The sequence below is a fragment of the Chelonoidis abingdonii genome, chromosome 8 (assembly GCF_003597395.2).
Source record: "Chelonoidis abingdonii isolate Lonesome George chromosome 8, CheloAbing_2.0, whole genome shotgun sequence".
Classification (NCBI taxonomy): Eukaryota; Metazoa; Chordata; order Testudines; family Testudinidae; genus Chelonoidis; species Chelonoidis abingdonii.
The window spans coordinates 38,653,515-38,670,364 of NC_133776.1; the positions used below are offsets into that span (position 1 = coordinate 38,653,515).

Here is a 16,850-nt window from a genome sequence, read left to right on the forward strand (position 1 = left end):
AACTACAATCACAGCTGAACTTCTAGCAGCTTATTGGTACAATTGCTAACACTTTTTAGTGTCCTTGAAGTCACAGCAGCAGCAGCAGCAGCCGCCACCCTTAACTATTAATAGTTAAGAACATGACTATTCTTGTGTACTAATGCAAGATGCATAGAAGACAAATCATAGTGGAGCGTAGCACCAGAAAATTGTGGCCATTGTATCAGTGTGTTTTATGGTCACTTGACTATTAATACTCAGCACTTTCCATAATACACTTGAAACACTAATTAGTCCTCACAACATCCCTGTGAGGTAGGCAGAAATTATTGTTGCACTTTTAGGGATGGAGGAGCTGAGGCAAGGTGGATCAGTGGCTTTCCCAAGAGGGAATCATGTCAGCTGGGATACTGATTCAGGAGCACGTGGCTCACTTCCCTAGTTGAAGCATAGCCAAGCAGAATTTTCAGTAATATTTCAGTCAGATTTTTGGTATGAAACACAAAAGAAAAAAGTTAGTTTTCCAATAGGTAAAACAAGTCTTAACAAGGAAAGCTGTCTGTGTACTGAGAAGACGGATTACATCAAGTAACAAGTACAAAAAGTGTCATAAAATTTCAACATTTAACAATTAAGAGCAGTCACAAGGGAAACACATATGTGTAACCTTATCTAGGTTTATGGTTTCTGTGCATGTTAGTTCCCAATGGCATCTATTCAGAGAGCCTGACATCTTAGTCAGCAGGACACTTCCACTGAATCAATGCCAGTTTTCAAGCGCAGCTTCATGGCAGCATCAGGTCCTACGTCATTTCAAGCCATTCTCATTTTGTTTTTGGCTAGCCACCCACTTAGCCAAGTTTACCTCTTTCTGATCACTTCTAATTTCCTGCTACCTTCCCTGTAGATTTCCTCCCTCAGCAACTTCTTCCTCTGGCTGCCCAATTACCCAGGAGAACACAATATTGAGCAATGATAGGCTGGAGAGTGGAGCTTTAATACTAGGTTGGCAGCAGTTTCTCCACATGAGACCTTCTCAACCCTGCTGCTCACGCATGCACACTTTTCTTATTCTTAGTAGCAGTATTTATACTAACCCCAATTCCTGACCACTGTGGAGCTGATTCTGTCCCTGCAGCAGAATTGCTTTCTTGTATCTGCTACACCCTACATGGGATGCATAAAACAGAATCCCTTACTTGAAGTGTCGGAGGCCATCAGAGATTGCAGGATGCAGTGAGGGAAACCTGCCATATATCCAATGTGAGCATCACCTTTGTGATGTTTCCAAAACAGAGGAGTGAAGTACTGAGGCTGAACCATGAGTGTCACAACACTGACACTGTAGCACATGCTAACTTTTTGGAAAGTAAACAAAACAATCAGGAGTTCTTGTTTTTGTACTCATCATACTAACCACCTGGATCACAGATCTGTAGCTGTGGGTATAGACTAGCCAGTAATTTCTAATCTTAAATTATTTACATTCAGTGATTCCCTAGGATATTCAATAGTAGATATTTTAGGCCAGTGCAGAAAGGCACAACACATTTTTTGGTCAAGACTTTTCCTTTGAGTAAATTCTTTGCATCTCCAACATGGTTTTGCAATAAACTATTTCTAACAATGCATCACACTCATATTAATCCTAATAACTCATGTACTAATGGCACAAGCACTGTAGCACTGAAGCCAACAGAAGAATATGTTATAAATTTGTAGGGCACTTCTATTTCCAGTCGTCGTCTGACTTTTAGATCGTTGAGAGAAACCTGGTACCTAGAACACAACACACGGAGGGCCAGGCCTTTGATGAAATAACGTGTGACCAAAAGAATAAAAATCCCTACTAAGAACTTTGCCAGCACCACCATCATCATTTCACTGATTGGATGAAGGCTGAGATGAAGACTTTCGTTGGGATAGTATGGTGCTTCATATAGGTTATTCAACCAGAATCCTATGGTTGCTCCAGCTCCTGCTCCAAGGACAGTCGTTGTGTCTGCTCGAGTAGGGCTGTAATCCTCTAGTTTGGGATAGTTGTAACATAGGAGAAGGGGCACGACTATGGAAAGTATAGGGCAGAATGGACTGGTTAACATCAAGCGGTCTACGATATCCCATGCAGGATATGTGAGTATAATTAATGCAGCTGAAATCAGAGTTCCACCAATCACATCCTGTAAACATGGGAATTAAAAAAATAACTTGTTAAAACATGGAAGTATAAACAGGTTATCAGACTATCAATCCAATTTTTCAAAAGTGGGGAGTAAATTAGGAAGATGAAGTCTTTACATTTAAATTATCTTTTTTTATTTTTAAATGTATATTCTAAGATTGAACACATTATGGTTTTTTCCACCAAAATACAGTTAACTATGAAATAAAGCATTAATGTAGTGAGAAACAATAGGAACATTAATAGCATCAGGTATCTTATTTTTTCAAATGAACACGTAGACTGTCCTTCCTCTTCCCCCCACAACAGTGCACTAATAATGAATTACTTGCCAAAAAGAGAGGTGTCAGAATGCTCAGCTAAAAATGTGATCTAACTGGCTGCAATTCCCTCAGGGCTTCATAAGACTTTATATAGCAAAACAGACTTTTTATCCTGGCCACATAAAGATTCTATTACCCAATTTCCTCTGCAGTGTCAGTTGGCTAGTGTTTTTCACTTACTGCCCAATGATAAACTGCAGCATTTCAGTACTCACTGAGGTCAAAACTGCTGACTTCCAAATTCATACCCTAAGTACTGAGCTTGCTGTCTTAACCAGTCATCCTATATGTTTTTACTAGACATGTCTGGTCTCCACTGCATGACAGGCCACTGTCTTAACTTCTGACAGTCAGCAATTATTTTCTGAGTTTACTTTCTGTTAATTACTATTTTTCAGTTCCTCCATGATGTAACAGCACTGCAACATTTAACATTGTTATTCTGGACATTCTTAGCACACTTCAGACATTGCCATAACCCTGCAAAAGCCCATTGATTTATACACTACTTTTTAAACAAGGAGGTAGAAGAAGCGCTGTAAAGAGCCAATGTACTCAGTGGGCAGAGCTTTGCAGGCCCTACATTCTAGAACACTGCTACAGGTGATCAGAATGAACCAGGCTGGCCACATTCAGTGCACATTTCAAGCCCCATTTCTTTAGATATGTTTTCCCGCAATACTGAAGTGACAGTAAGTCAAAGAAACCTTTCCCTGAGCAAAGGAATGTATTGGCTAAAACAGTGTCCCCCTTTCAGGCTTAATTCATTGTTAAACTTAGTGTTTTGTAGCCAGAGTCTAGTTCCTATGCTGATGAGTGGATGTATAAACACAGATTAGATACATATATTTATGACAGACAAAACAAAGTATACATTGGCCCTGATCCTTCTTGCCTCACACGTGAGTATTCCTCTGGACTTCAGAGAGAATGTTTTCCCCTGAGTAGGATAAGCAAGATTTTACCCCTTGTAAACTTGTTTTTTGAGGGCCAGTAAACTTCTGATAATTAATTAAATGGGAGAAACTATTTGCATGACTTAGTTTCAGGGTCTCTATTAAAACAAGTTTAAACAGCAGATTTCTATTAATGCAAACCTTTCCCCACCCATAATCCCAAAACTAATTTCATTCCATGGCAACAGGATTATGATTTCTTCGTTTGCACAAGCAGGAGAAAGGTTATATGGTTCCTTTAACAAAAGAAACTTTATATTATTAAATTTGAGGGAGAAAACAACTGCAGAGATATGAGACTATGTAAAATATTTAAATGATGCATTTCTCTAGTTTGGCTGGGCACAGGCTCCTTTAGGCAATAACAATGTATAAAAACTTTTGTTATAGCAGTAATTGAAGTCTGGGTTGTTAGTTAATTGTCTGAGGCAAGACTATGGAGATTAAAACCTAATTTATTAACTGAAATAAATAAGCTGTTTTGAGGACTTTTATAAAGCTGTTGTCAACAGTGATACTGGGAAAGGAGACACATGCTACCCTGTGACATGTGCTCTCACTGAAGTTTTTCAGCCCACTGCAGGTACGGAGGTCAAAAGCAATATAGAAACTGGTTTCTTCATAAACACAGTTCTATTATCATTATCTAGCTGAAGAACCTGCATAAATAGCAGACTCAGTGTAATATTGCAAAAGCTCTAGTCAAGTAAATGCTAAAAATTCACAAGATCATAACTTTCTGAAAAGTTCTTTATAATTGAAAATTTCTATGCTTGGTCATAGCTCATAGGTGAACTGTTTTTGAGCAAACTCCATTTAGAGTCATCAAGGCTAGATTTTTTTTTTCCCCATAAATATTTTGTGATAAGCACGTAACTCAAACAAGAGCGAATTTTAAATGCTGAGAATTTTCACGTGCTAGGTTCAAGCAAATTTGAAATTTAAAAAAAAAAGTAATTCAAAGAATCATTTTTGCATATGATCAGTACAAGTTTCCCTTAAGCTTAGCATTACAATTACAAGAGAAAGATGTAAACACATAATATTGATGTTGCTTACCAAGATGCAACTTGGTACTGCTGTTTTACTATCAAGGATCCACAGTTCCGTAAGTGTAAACTGTTATCAATAAAGGGATTATTAACACTTAATATGCTAAGGCTCTACTCGATCTAGCAAAGAGGGTCCTGGCCTGGGAATCAAGAGGCCTGGGTTACATACCCAAGTTCTGACTTGCTGTGCGATTTTCCTCAAGATCACTTCACCTCTTCATGCCTTTCTTTCCCCTCCCATCCTTGGTCTGTCTTGTGTATGTAGGATGTAAGCTCTTTGGGGCAGGGACTGTCTCTCATGTTTGTAAACTACCTAGCACAATGTGGCCAGAATTTCTGTTGCTCAAAATATAGAATCTAATACTGAAATTGCAATGTTATCTACTCTTGCAATTTTAGTCATCAGTCTTGCAACTTTGATGCTTTTCTAAAAGCTCCAGGTCCTGGAGTCTTGGAATTATCTTAGAATCTCAGCTTTCGTTTTTAAAAAAAAAAAGTGTTTAGGAAAAAAAAGCTTGGAAAAACCGGAAAGCAAATAAAAAGAATCCAACATTTGCTTTTTTTTTTTTTTTTTTTAAAAAGACTTTTAAGCCAATCATGATTTTGGGGGCATGACTCATGATGTCTTTCTTTCTTTCTTTTTTTTTTTTAATACTTCGGCTTGGCAATACTGAAGCAACTATAAAGTCACCAAAGCCATTCAGTAAATTCAATATTGTTGTTCTTAAATAGTTGTAGCTTAATGAATAGCCAAAAAGAGAATCAAGCATCAAAAGCAAACCCAAATTTCACTTCATTTTAGTGGCATGCCTCTCACTCCTTGTCCTCAGGTGAATTACATGGAGTTCATGATCATGACCACTTATTGCTGTCAAAGCTCCAAAACTGAATGTATGTGAACACAAGTAAGTGGAGAGAAAATCACCAGAGGACCCCTTACTAATAGACCCTCTTATTAAACAACAATAATAAAAGCAAGGTAGGTATGATCTAAAGGTCTGAGTTAGTCTAGTTTGCCCATGCTCAGAGAGTCTCAGTAGTGTCTGCACAGGGAATGATTAGACACAGTACTTGTCTGATAAACATGCAATGATTTTCTGCATGGCGATAAACACACATCTTTCTGAGCCATTCAGTCACATTAGGGGTGCAAGTCTCTGCTCTAAAGCTGGTGCTTTGGACTGCTATTAAAAGGTGGTTGATAAACTCAGCAATATTGGCTGATGTTGCATTGGCTAATTAATCCAACTCATAAACTGTTAACCAAGAGAATATTATTTACTCATTTGGAACATGGGGTTATTTCAGACAAGGTGTTCCTACTCAGATAACTATTTGTGCACCAACTGCAACCTACATAGTGGTGCAAGCCTAATCTGAACAATAGATGCATGGGAGGGAGAAAGGACCTAATGTGGTATTGACTTTGGCAGCATTCATGCCATAAAAAATCTGTAAAACATTTGCAGTGAATAAACTTCTCTTCCCTCCATCCCCCACCAAAAAGAGAGGCTATGATGTGGCTTTAAAGGATGGCTTATAGAAATCTTAATTCTCCTTCACCTTGTCCTTCTACATTCATTTTATTTGTAGTTTTTCTTTTATGAGTAAATGCAATTTATTTTTGTCTCATTTGTCAACAGTTAACACTGCATAGAAAGCCATCCTGGATACTAGATTTCAGGGGCTGAGAGGAAGGAAAGGAAGGTGCTGATGGACAAGGGTTTAACTGGTTGCTTTAAAAAAACCTGAGGAAATACTGAATTCAGTTTCTGCATTCAGGTGCTGTTCATTCTGTTCAGAGCACTCTTATTTAGAAATTTCCCGTCACCAATGCCACATTTGGTCAGCATCAAGCTGGGTGAAACATCATGGAAAATAAATCTTAAATTTCAAGATAAATGAGGTACAAGGAGAAAGTTATGTACCTGTTTATGGTTCTTCATTAACCCAGACTGTCTTTAATTAGCTAATTAGCTACCTAAACTGCAAATATTAAGGCTTATTAGCACACTTAAATCCAAAAAGCTTCTTATACTTCCCAAGGTACATTTCTCCCCCAAATCCTCAGTGGTGAGTTCAAGGAATACCTTTGTAAATCTGAGTGTGGATTTCATTGCTGCTGTGTGAAGTCAGAGAGTCATTAATTCTTAAATAATACAATGTAAAAAGGAAGGACTCAGCCTTAGCAGAAATAAGTATATGGTAAGATTCATCCATTTTGCATATGAATAGCTTCTCTTTCCAGTTAATACCTATTTTGCTACCTACACTATATGATCACTAAAGACTGCTTACATTTGGATAATAACTGCTGAACAGAGAACCTCTATTTACTGGGTTGATTAATTAAAGTTTTCCTTTGTGCACATTTTTATTCTGTCAGTCATTTTATAATGGAATAAAAGAGTTTTGGGTTTTGTTTCTTATGGGAAATTGGATTTTTGTTTTAAAAATTTGGACTGAAACAATTTGGCATGCTGCACAATAGTGCACATACCGGATGTATTTTCTTCCACTATACATTTTTGGTGGGTTCAAGTTTTTATGACTAACTTGAGATTTACATACGTGCGCACACACACACACACATGATTACTGCATGACAGACAAAACTGAACTCCCTTTAAAATAACAAAGATCTTAACTTGTAAATGATTTTTCTGTGTAAACAGAGAAAGTTTTAAATTTTGATCCCAAAGGCTAACAAAACTGAGTAAAAATTTTAAGCACTTAAGTAACTTAGGAACCTTTCAATGAGTCTTGAGTTCCTAAGTGCTTAAGTCATTTTTGAAAATGGACCTTATGCTCCTAAATCATGTAAGTGCTTTTGAAATGTTACCTAGAGTCAACAGGAATTTCTTCTAAATATGAGTTATAAACAAGTGAAGCTAATCATTCAAATACATTCTCTAAAAGCTCAACATTATATATAAAAAGATGTTTATTACTATTTTGATAATTTTTTATTGGGCCAACTTCTACTGAGGAGGAGAGAGACAAGCTTTTGAGCTTACACGGGGCTCTTATTTTTTTTTTTTTACGTCTATCTTATGGGGGAGACTCATGTCTCAAGGAATCTAATCCTATTTCATCTTGGGATTCTTTTGCTTACTTTAATTCCTCCGATTGTTTTGTTTGGATATGATATTCTACCACACTGCCTGTCCTAAACAGTTGAATAATATTTTCTGCATACAAATATTGGACTGCCTTTCCAGGGTGGGTGAAATGACCCTGATATATAGTTTGTATGTCAGTTTGTAAACCATTTAAAATCCCTTCAGGACTAATGGTGTTATTGGGCGGGGGAAAAAACCAAGATGTAACAAAGAAGACAGGTGCACATTGCGGGATGCGTATTACAGAACATAATCTGCTTCTTTTCTATGTCTTTATAATTGTATAATCAGCAATAAATGCATCAATCCTAGATCTATATTTCTTAGACAAATTATTTACTTTGTTTTCAGAGGAAACTTTTTCAGAATTAAATAACAAATTACCTTTAGACTTCTCCTTATATACTGGCCAATGTTTAGGGTAGTATAAGATTGCTTTTTAAATCATGGCTATCTACATTGTGAACTGCAGTACTGATAACCTGTCGCAAGATTAAACGTGGCTCTCAAGTGACTGTCTGCCTCTACCATCTCATGTAGCTTCTTGGAGATAGGAACGTGTGCGTTACGGTCAAGGGGAAACTGAGCTCTGCTGTGATCACTAATGCAAAATGGGTTAGTTTGATGCATTAGGAAATTCCCGATGCTGGCACTGAAGGGTTAAAAGGATAAAAGCCTTCCCACTGTCATTTTAGTGTCTGAAGTTGTGATGTGGTCAGTGATGTGATTCCTTATGCCTCGATGTTATACTGTCCCATAAATGAAAGTTGGCATGCATAGTTTTCAAATCCTAGTAGATACACATTAATTTTGTCCCCTCTCCCGCACCCATTCTACTGATCTTTAGACCATGCACCAAGTCCTGTTTGCCTCATGGCTGCAACTGAAGTAAGTGATAAAAGATATCAGGAGTTGGCTCAGAGTTTTCAGGCAAAGAATCTGGGGGAGATTTTCTTAGATACCACTGGAGGTAGGCCCCAAACTCCCACTGACTCTTGATTGGAGCATCCAATTGCCCTTTATGCCTTTAAAAACCTCCTCCTAATTATAGAATCTCTGCCTCAAAAGTTAATCAAATGTTTGGTTGTGCCTTTGAGTGACAGTTTCTCTGACTTACATACAGAGTGTCATTAATTCCCACTTCGCTAGCTCTCCAGACTTATAATTTGCAATCGCTACAAACAGTGGCATCTCCCCACTTTTCAGCCAAGGTTCATTATTAGCAGATGTTGTAGAAGGTTCTCATAATAGTAGGGGCACTGGAACAATTTGTATAGTGAGGGTACTAAAGGCCATTGAACCAAACTTAAACCTTGTATATGATGCAAACCACTTCAAACCAGGGAGTGCAGCAGCAGTGGCGACTCTATGTATTTTGCCGCCCCAAGCACGGCAGTCAGGCGGCTTTCAGCAGCATGCCTGTGGGAGGGCTGCTGGTAACACAGATTTGGCAGCATGCGGGACTGGTAGACCTCCCACACGCAGGCCGCCAAAGGCAGCCTGACTGCCGCCCTCACAGTGGTCGGCAGGCTGCCCCCTACAGCTTGCTGCCCCAGGCACGCACTTGGTGCACAGGTGCCTGGAGCTGCCCCTGTGCAGCAGTACCTCCAGCACCCCTAATTCCAGCACCCATGCATATTAGCTTGTTAGTGTAGAGAAGCCTAACTATTCTAGTTAACCATACTAGTTTAAGCAGTACAACCCCCTAGAGTGTAAATTCAATTACTAGTAAAAAGGTGCTTTTACACCAGTATAGCTATACCTATCTTATATGGGGAATAACTATAATGGCGTAAGTCACCATAATGGCATCCACATTAGTCCTTTTACAGAGATAACTATTTCAATCAAATAAACACACACAAAACCATGCTCCTAACCAAAATACTTCTACCAATAAAACTGCAAGTATACATCAGACCTTAGATTTCCTGACTTTTACAGTCTATACTACAATACATTTACTACATTGTGGGCTATTATTAAAACTCAGAGAAACTAAGAAAATTCTGTGTTGCAATATTCTTGCCAATTTTTGTAAATTACATGTGTTCGTTCACTTGCTAAATCTGAGAAATTCAGTAAACCTTAGTGAATCAGCATGTTTTGTGTGAACATTTGCTTGAAGAAACTATTGATTTCACTACAGATGTGTTCATGCACTTTCAGTGTTAATTTTTTCACTAGAGTATTGATGGGAAATTAGGTGGACAAAATCTTTGAGGGGAGTAAATGGAGCTCAAATGTGATCATTTGTACCAGAAAGGTGATTTTAAGAATTATTATTTCCGCTTCCTGATGAGCATATGATATGACCTGTGTCCAAACTTGGATTTAGAATACTGAATAATTGCGCTGAACTGCTTGAGGAGCAGTTTTCAGACAAATTTATTCATAGAAATTTGGCAAATTTGTTCTCAATATTTTATTCATTATTCCATAAGAATCTTAAGTTGCAAGTGGACAATTTGTGAACAGAAAGAGGTTATATTTGTGAAATAATTATTCTGTATGAATTATTTCCCCAGCTCCACTCACTACCATGCCATTTTTTAAGATTAAGACTCTCTACTGAAATATGTTTCTCGCTGTTAAACTAAGGAGTTGGGGTTTAGAGGAAATGTGAGATATGCACAAAGGGCTTTTCTTCTTTACCCCAAACTCTATCTGAATTTAGAAAAGTCTCTTTCATTATCATGGAACACCAATGGAAATATGCTAAGAATTTTTACTGATTGACTTAAGGTCACTAGTTAAATCTAGACTGGAGACATCCTCTCTTTTTTAAGACATTGTTTTGATCCAGTGAGGTTGGAAGGAAAGGTCAGGCCATATCTCATGGACAACCACCATTTTATTAGCAATTTTTTTTTTACAATGCATCAAATTTATGTCTTCATTACAACTAATACAATTACTTTATTCATAATTCAGAATATACTTCATTACAACTAATACAATATTTCTTCATATACTATTAATGATGCATTATGTAAGTTGAAAATATTTTCATACACTGAATTTCATATTTGGGAAAGTGCTGCACAGCTCTGCTAATTACATACCAATTAAGATAAAGCTTCCTGTTATTATGGAGGCCACTAAAGACTCCTTAATTAAGGTTTACGTTGACATGTGTACTTAACAGAAGAGTGCTATTTCCCTTATGTCATAACCTAACTTAGCTCCATGTACACAAACAGTTTTAACTAATTTCTGGAGAAACAGAAGTAGGTGTCCAGCATGCCTCACTGACTTGGCACTTCTGCACATTACATATACCTCCTGACTAATCAATCCCTACCTAATAGTTCTGGAATGCAACAGGAAACTACCACATACACATACAGTTAACTTGCTTAAGGACATTTCCTATCAATGCAATCACTGAATGTCCAGGACATCAACAATTAAATCAAGATTCACATTCACACCAACCTCACCTCACCTGCCTTTTTGCACCAACACCATAATACCCAACACTCCACCAGGCTCCTCAGCTGCACAACAACCTCCCTTTCAGTTACATATTTATCAGCCAAAGTGCACACATCCAAATTCTCAAATGCACTGAAATACACAAGCTTAACCGCAACTTCAGCTACATTCAGATATCTCCCTAGAGGAAAATGTATAATGAGTCATTTGTACATGAAAAAGCATGTGGTCAGAATTCAGGTTGTGCATTTGTGTGTGATTATGAGAAACTGGATGTGTGTATTACGGTTGGTGAGGTATTGGAATTCAAAGGGAGTTTCTTGTGGAGCTGGAGAGTGTGTTTTGGGGGGAAGGTATGCACAATGAAGTTGGTTTGGATGGAAATATTGCTTAACTAACAATTTTCTGGATTTTTAATGATTGTGTTTGATGAGAAATGCATTTGAGAAAGTTTAAGTTGAAGTTCACAATGCTTTGTGCAGGGGATAACTACGGTGACGAGTGCTGGCACTCATCCTGAAGCATTAGCTATGGGCTAGTCTACAGCCACCTTCTACTCGGTCAAACTGTTAATCAACAGAAAGTAGCTTATGACCATAGGAGACAGAGCTTCATGGGAGTGGGACCAACAGTATGGAAGTCACTAGCAATTAAAATAACCACTTGCCTTTCCACATTCAGTGTGCAATGCCAATCCACCTTTTTGTCCTACTGTTCCTATAAGAGTACCACGTATGCACTGTCACTGCAATACTATTTCACACAGCTCTAGGTGTGTGTATGTAAAAAATACCTTTTTAAACTATATTTTTACAGAAAAAATCCCAACATTCCCTCTGGTTGGTAGGGAAGGAAGCCAGAAATATGACATTTTTTCCCCACTCATCAGAGTACTTAGGGGATGGGTGCCAGTAAAAGAACACTGACAGAAGGACAGTATATCTTTACCCTTACCAGTACAGTGTGCATTCCAGTGTAAAGTCTGCTGAGACACACCAGGGTAGAAAATACAAATGCTGCCATTAGTCCTAACACAAGTGAGTACTGTAGAAAGAAAGAGAAATGTTATCAGCATTCAAATTAAGTACATAAATTGTCAGTACCTAAAATAAATTATCCAATGGCCATCACCCACATGGTAATCTAGAATCAGAACATGAGTTCTAATGTTCCAGAGAGGTAATGTATATCAGAACTATGCATTCAGATATTCTCAGGCTGAATGTTGGCGGTACCGTATTGTGCTGAAAGCTACGTTATTACTTGTAGCCTGTGGAAGGTCTTAAGGTTCCATTTTCCCCACTGGAAGCTAGGTCTAATGATGGCATGAATGAGCTATGGACGATATGGCATCTGTAGGGTTTTTTTTACTTAATGTACAATAGAAGATCATCCACAAAATCTAGTAGTTCTTGCACTAAGTGATTATGCATTAGAGATAAAAAGCTTTTTTTTCCTTAAAAAAGGTACAGAGCACTTGTTCAAGTGATTGCCTGAGAGTGGAATGTGATATCCCTACTGTCTGACACAAACTGTGATCAATAGTTCTTGGGGGGAAGGGGGATATGAATGGCTAGCCTAAAACTGTAATCCAGTTGTTTTAGCAGTCTAACCGTAATATCAAACTTCCTTGTGTCATTTTATTCTTTCTCAGAATGGCCTTACCAACATGGAATCAACTATTTTAAATGATTTGGTAAAGTATTTTCAGATTATAGAGAGGAGAGAGATTCTTGGTAGAGAACTAGGTTAACGTATTAGTCTTTCAGCCCTGCATTCAAATCCTGGCTTAGGTCATCCATAAAAATGAGGCCTGGTCTACACTACGATTTTAGGTCGAATTTAGCAGCGTTACTTCGATTTAAGCCTGGACCCGTCCACATGACGAAGCCCTTTTTTTTTTTTTTTTTTTTCCCAACTTAAAGGGCTCTTTAAATCAATTTCTTTATTGCACCTCCAAGGGGATTAGCACTGAAATCGGCCTTGCCAGGTAGAATTTGGGGTAGGGTGGACGCAATTCGATGGTATTAGCCTCTGGGAGTTATCCCACAGTGTTCCATTGTGATCGCTCTCAACTCAGATGCACTGGCCAGGTAGACAGGAAAAGCCCTGTGAACTTTTGAATTTCCTTTCCTGTTTGGCCAGCATGGTGAGCTGATCAGCACAGGTGACCAGGCAGAGCTCGTCAGCATGATGTGCACATTGGCAGGGCACATTGCCCAGGCCGTACTTTGTGAGAAGTCTATGACCATGTCCCTCTTGTCACCGTGCTGCCGCTGCCTCCTCACTTGATTTTGCTTTTGGAGCTTCTGGTTCTGCGCCGAAAAAAGGCGCAAAAGAATTGTCTGCCATTGCTCTGACAGAGGGAGGGGCAACTGACGACATGGCTTACAGGGAATTAAAATCAACAAAAGGGGTGGCTTTGCATCAAGGAGAAACACAAACAACTGTCACACAGAATGGCCCCCTCCAGGATTGAACTCAAAACCCTGGGTTTAGCAGACCGTTAATTTCACAAAGCAAATAGGGTCAATTTCTTGTTTTGATCCACTCCATCTATCTTTTACATCTTAGGTTAGCAGCAGACAGTGCAGTCTGACTGACTGCTAGCCATCATCATCTCCTGGGTGCTCGGCAGAAGATGCTGCATTACAATTGCTAGCCATCATCGTCTACTAGCTGCTCGCCAGAAGACGGTGCAGTATGACTACTAGCCATTGTCATCTCCTGGGTGCTCGGCAGAAAATGGAAATGACCTGGCTAAGTCACTCCCATGTCTGCCCAGGTGCCCTTGACCGACCTCACCAAGATAGGCTAAAAGAGCATCCAGGAGTACAATGACAATGACTACCAATTATAATGCACCGTCTGCTGCCAAAAGGCAATGAGCTGCTGCTGTGTAGCAATGCAGTCCCACGTCTGCCAGCACCCAGGAGACATACGGCGACAGTGAGCTGAGTGGGCTCATGCTTACCATGTTATGGCGTCTGCTAAGGTAACCTAGGAAAAAAGGCATAAAACCATTGTCTGCCGTTGCTTTCATGGAGGGAGGGAGGGAGAGGGGGGCCTGATGACACGTACCCAGAACCACCCATGACACTGTTTTTGCCCCATCAGGCATTGGGATCTCAACCCAGAATTCCAATGGGCAGTGGAGACTGCGGGAACTATGGTCTAGCTACCCACAGTTCAACACTCCGGAAGTCGACACTAGCCTTGGTACTGTGGATGCAGTCCACGACTTAATGCACTTTGTGCGTGTCCCCACACAAAATGCTCTATCGACTGTATAAAAACAATTTCTAAAAAAACAATTTCTATAGATTCGACCTAATTTCATAGTGTAGACATACCGTGAGTATGATGTCCTCATCTTAGCTACAACAGGACAGTTGTCTGTATAACAAAAATCATCACTCGATTGGCACAATTGACTCGAGAGTGCCATGACTAAGTGGATGGTATGGGGTGATTGTAGGTCAGGTAAGAAATGCTTTTGCAGAGCTATGCGTTTGACAATTTACTTACGTGGCCTCACAGTCACTGTCGTATCCAAGACCCTCCTGTGGAAAGCTTGATCTGTGACTGCACACACTGGTCTGATTCCCTTTAATGATGTTTTCCCCTCACCCTCCTAAGCCTCACAGTTACCTCCTACATAGAGTATTCCCAGTTTATTCCTTCCTCCTCACACAGCTCAGGGGCTGATGAAGGATTACTAATGATCAATTGCAGCTCTAGATGACATCAAAGGAATGTACCAGTAGATATTTTCTAATGGAAACAACTTTAAAAATGGTTTTATGGTGGCTGGTGTTTTACAGTAAGTATAAAACAGCTATTCAGAAGATATAGGTTGCAATATTAGTGCACAAATTCATATATGGGGGAAAATAAAGAACTGTAATGACTAAGCTAGTATGGATGTGTACCGCTGTCCTCTGCTGGGCAGGGTCAGAACTGCCTAACTGAGTGCCTTGGCAGGGTACTGCTAACAGGTAAAGAAGTTTTCCTTTAGTTCAAGTAGTAGGGTTTAGCACAGGGGTGGGCAAAATACAGCCCGTGGGCCAGATCCAGCCCATCTAACATCTCTGTCCAGCCCGCCATGACTAACATTTCTGTCTGGCCATTGCCCCCTTGCAATCTTCGAGTCTGGGCCACTAAAAGTCCCACGGCGCAGGAGAGCACTCAGGCTGCCTGCCTGCCATGGCCCCACGCTGCTACCGGAAGTGGCTGGCTGCTGCTGGCATGTCTCTTTGTGACCCTAGCAGTGGGGAGGCAGCTCTGCCCCCACCCCCAGCACTGTCCTCACAGCTCCCATTGCCTGGAAACTGGCCAATGGGAGCTGCGGCGGTGGTGCTTTCAGGCTTGGGCAGCACATGAAGACCTGCTGCCCCTCTTCCCCCAAGGGGCACGCAGAGACATGCTAACAGCAGCTAGCTGCAGCCACTTCCTGGAGTAGTGTGGGGCCATGGCATGCAGGCAGCCTGCCTGAGCTCTGCTGCACCACCAGCCGGGAGCCACCTGTGGTAAGCGCTTCCTGGCTAGAGCCTGCACCTTGCACCCCTCCTGCATCCCAATCCCCTGCCACAGGTCAGAACTCTCTCCTGCACCCCAACACTCTTCCTCACCCCAACACTCTTCTTCCTTACTGAACCCAAACTCCCTCCCAGACCCTGCATCCCCTCCATTAATAGAGTGGAAATGTGCGGCCCATGACAACTTACCAAAATTCATGGAGTGGCCCCCATGCGAAAATTCTTGCCCGCCCCTGGTTTAGCAGGAGTAAGACCAGAACTCTAGGCATGCTGTCATTATGAACTCCTGGTAGCCATGTTATATAACACAGTGGCAAATGTGGAGTTCTAACTGGTCCTAAGTTTGCGACAGTTTCTTCATTTTTATAGAACAGTAGCACATGGCCTGCTTTTCTAAGGTGCTCAGCTCGCACCTCCACTTGAAATCCATGTTCTGCAGCTTTGCCAATTGGGTCACTATACTAAGATTATGTCCTCAATAGAGCAAGAAGAAAGACATGTTGTGCCTTATGCTCACATTGGTTGTACACCCTCACTATGCACTATTTGAGTGAGTTTCTCTAGTTCTTGTCAATATTTTAAAGATACATGGTAACAAGAGGAGGAAAATCTACGCACAGCCTGACTCGTCAAACCTGACTTCCCCAATGAGTCTTTCTGATGAGGAGTCTCTGAGTAGCCCACAATAATAGTGAGTGCAGTGAACTGGTAATATTTTCCAGTAATAAGTTATAAAATATTTTAACAACTATTAATTTGAAAAGCACAACAGGACCATTAAAGAGATTAAATTTTTGGAGGAATTTCACAAAAATATTTCTTCTGCATCTGACATTATCATTGTCAATGGCAGTAGAGAGCCCTTCTGGTGTCCATGGGACTTTGCAATTCCTCATATGCAATGTTGAGCATTCTTAAAACATTAAATGTGTACACTGCTCCTGCTCTAATGTAACTATTTCAATGTAACTGTACAATACAAGACATACTTCATACTATGACTGTTGTGAAGAGCTCCTTCTGAGCGATGCAGTTTAACTGGTCAGTACTTAGTGAAAACACAGAACATTTCCCTGAAGCTTAACACAGTAACAAAACCCAACAATGACACTGAGCTAGTGCCATCCCAAATGAGTTGGGAAATTTTCTACAACAGTTCTTGTCATATTTAGTATTAATCCATTACCAGAGCCGATGCAATCATTTAGGCAACCTAGCTGGTCGCCTAGGGCACTAGCATTTCGGGGGCAGCATTTT

At 40.0% G+C, this 16,850-nt stretch overlaps 1 protein-coding gene across 1 annotated transcript in view; it reads right to left on the reverse strand.

Annotated features, from left to right (window-relative positions):
- Positions 1-416: 416 nt before the first annotated feature.
- The window catches only part of SGPP2 (sphingosine-1-phosphate phosphatase 2), a 46,039-nt gene continuing 29,605 nt past the window's right edge, over positions 417-16,850 (reverse strand). The window contains exons 3-4 of the mRNA XM_032803632.2: positions 12,010-12,099; positions 417-2,162 (exon numbers count right to left, since the gene is read on the reverse strand). Of these exons, the coding sequence (XP_032659523.1) occupies positions 1,620-2,162; positions 12,010-12,099 (633 nt within the window). The 3' untranslated portion in view covers positions 417-1,619. The remainder of the gene's footprint in view (positions 2,163-12,009; positions 12,100-16,850) is intronic.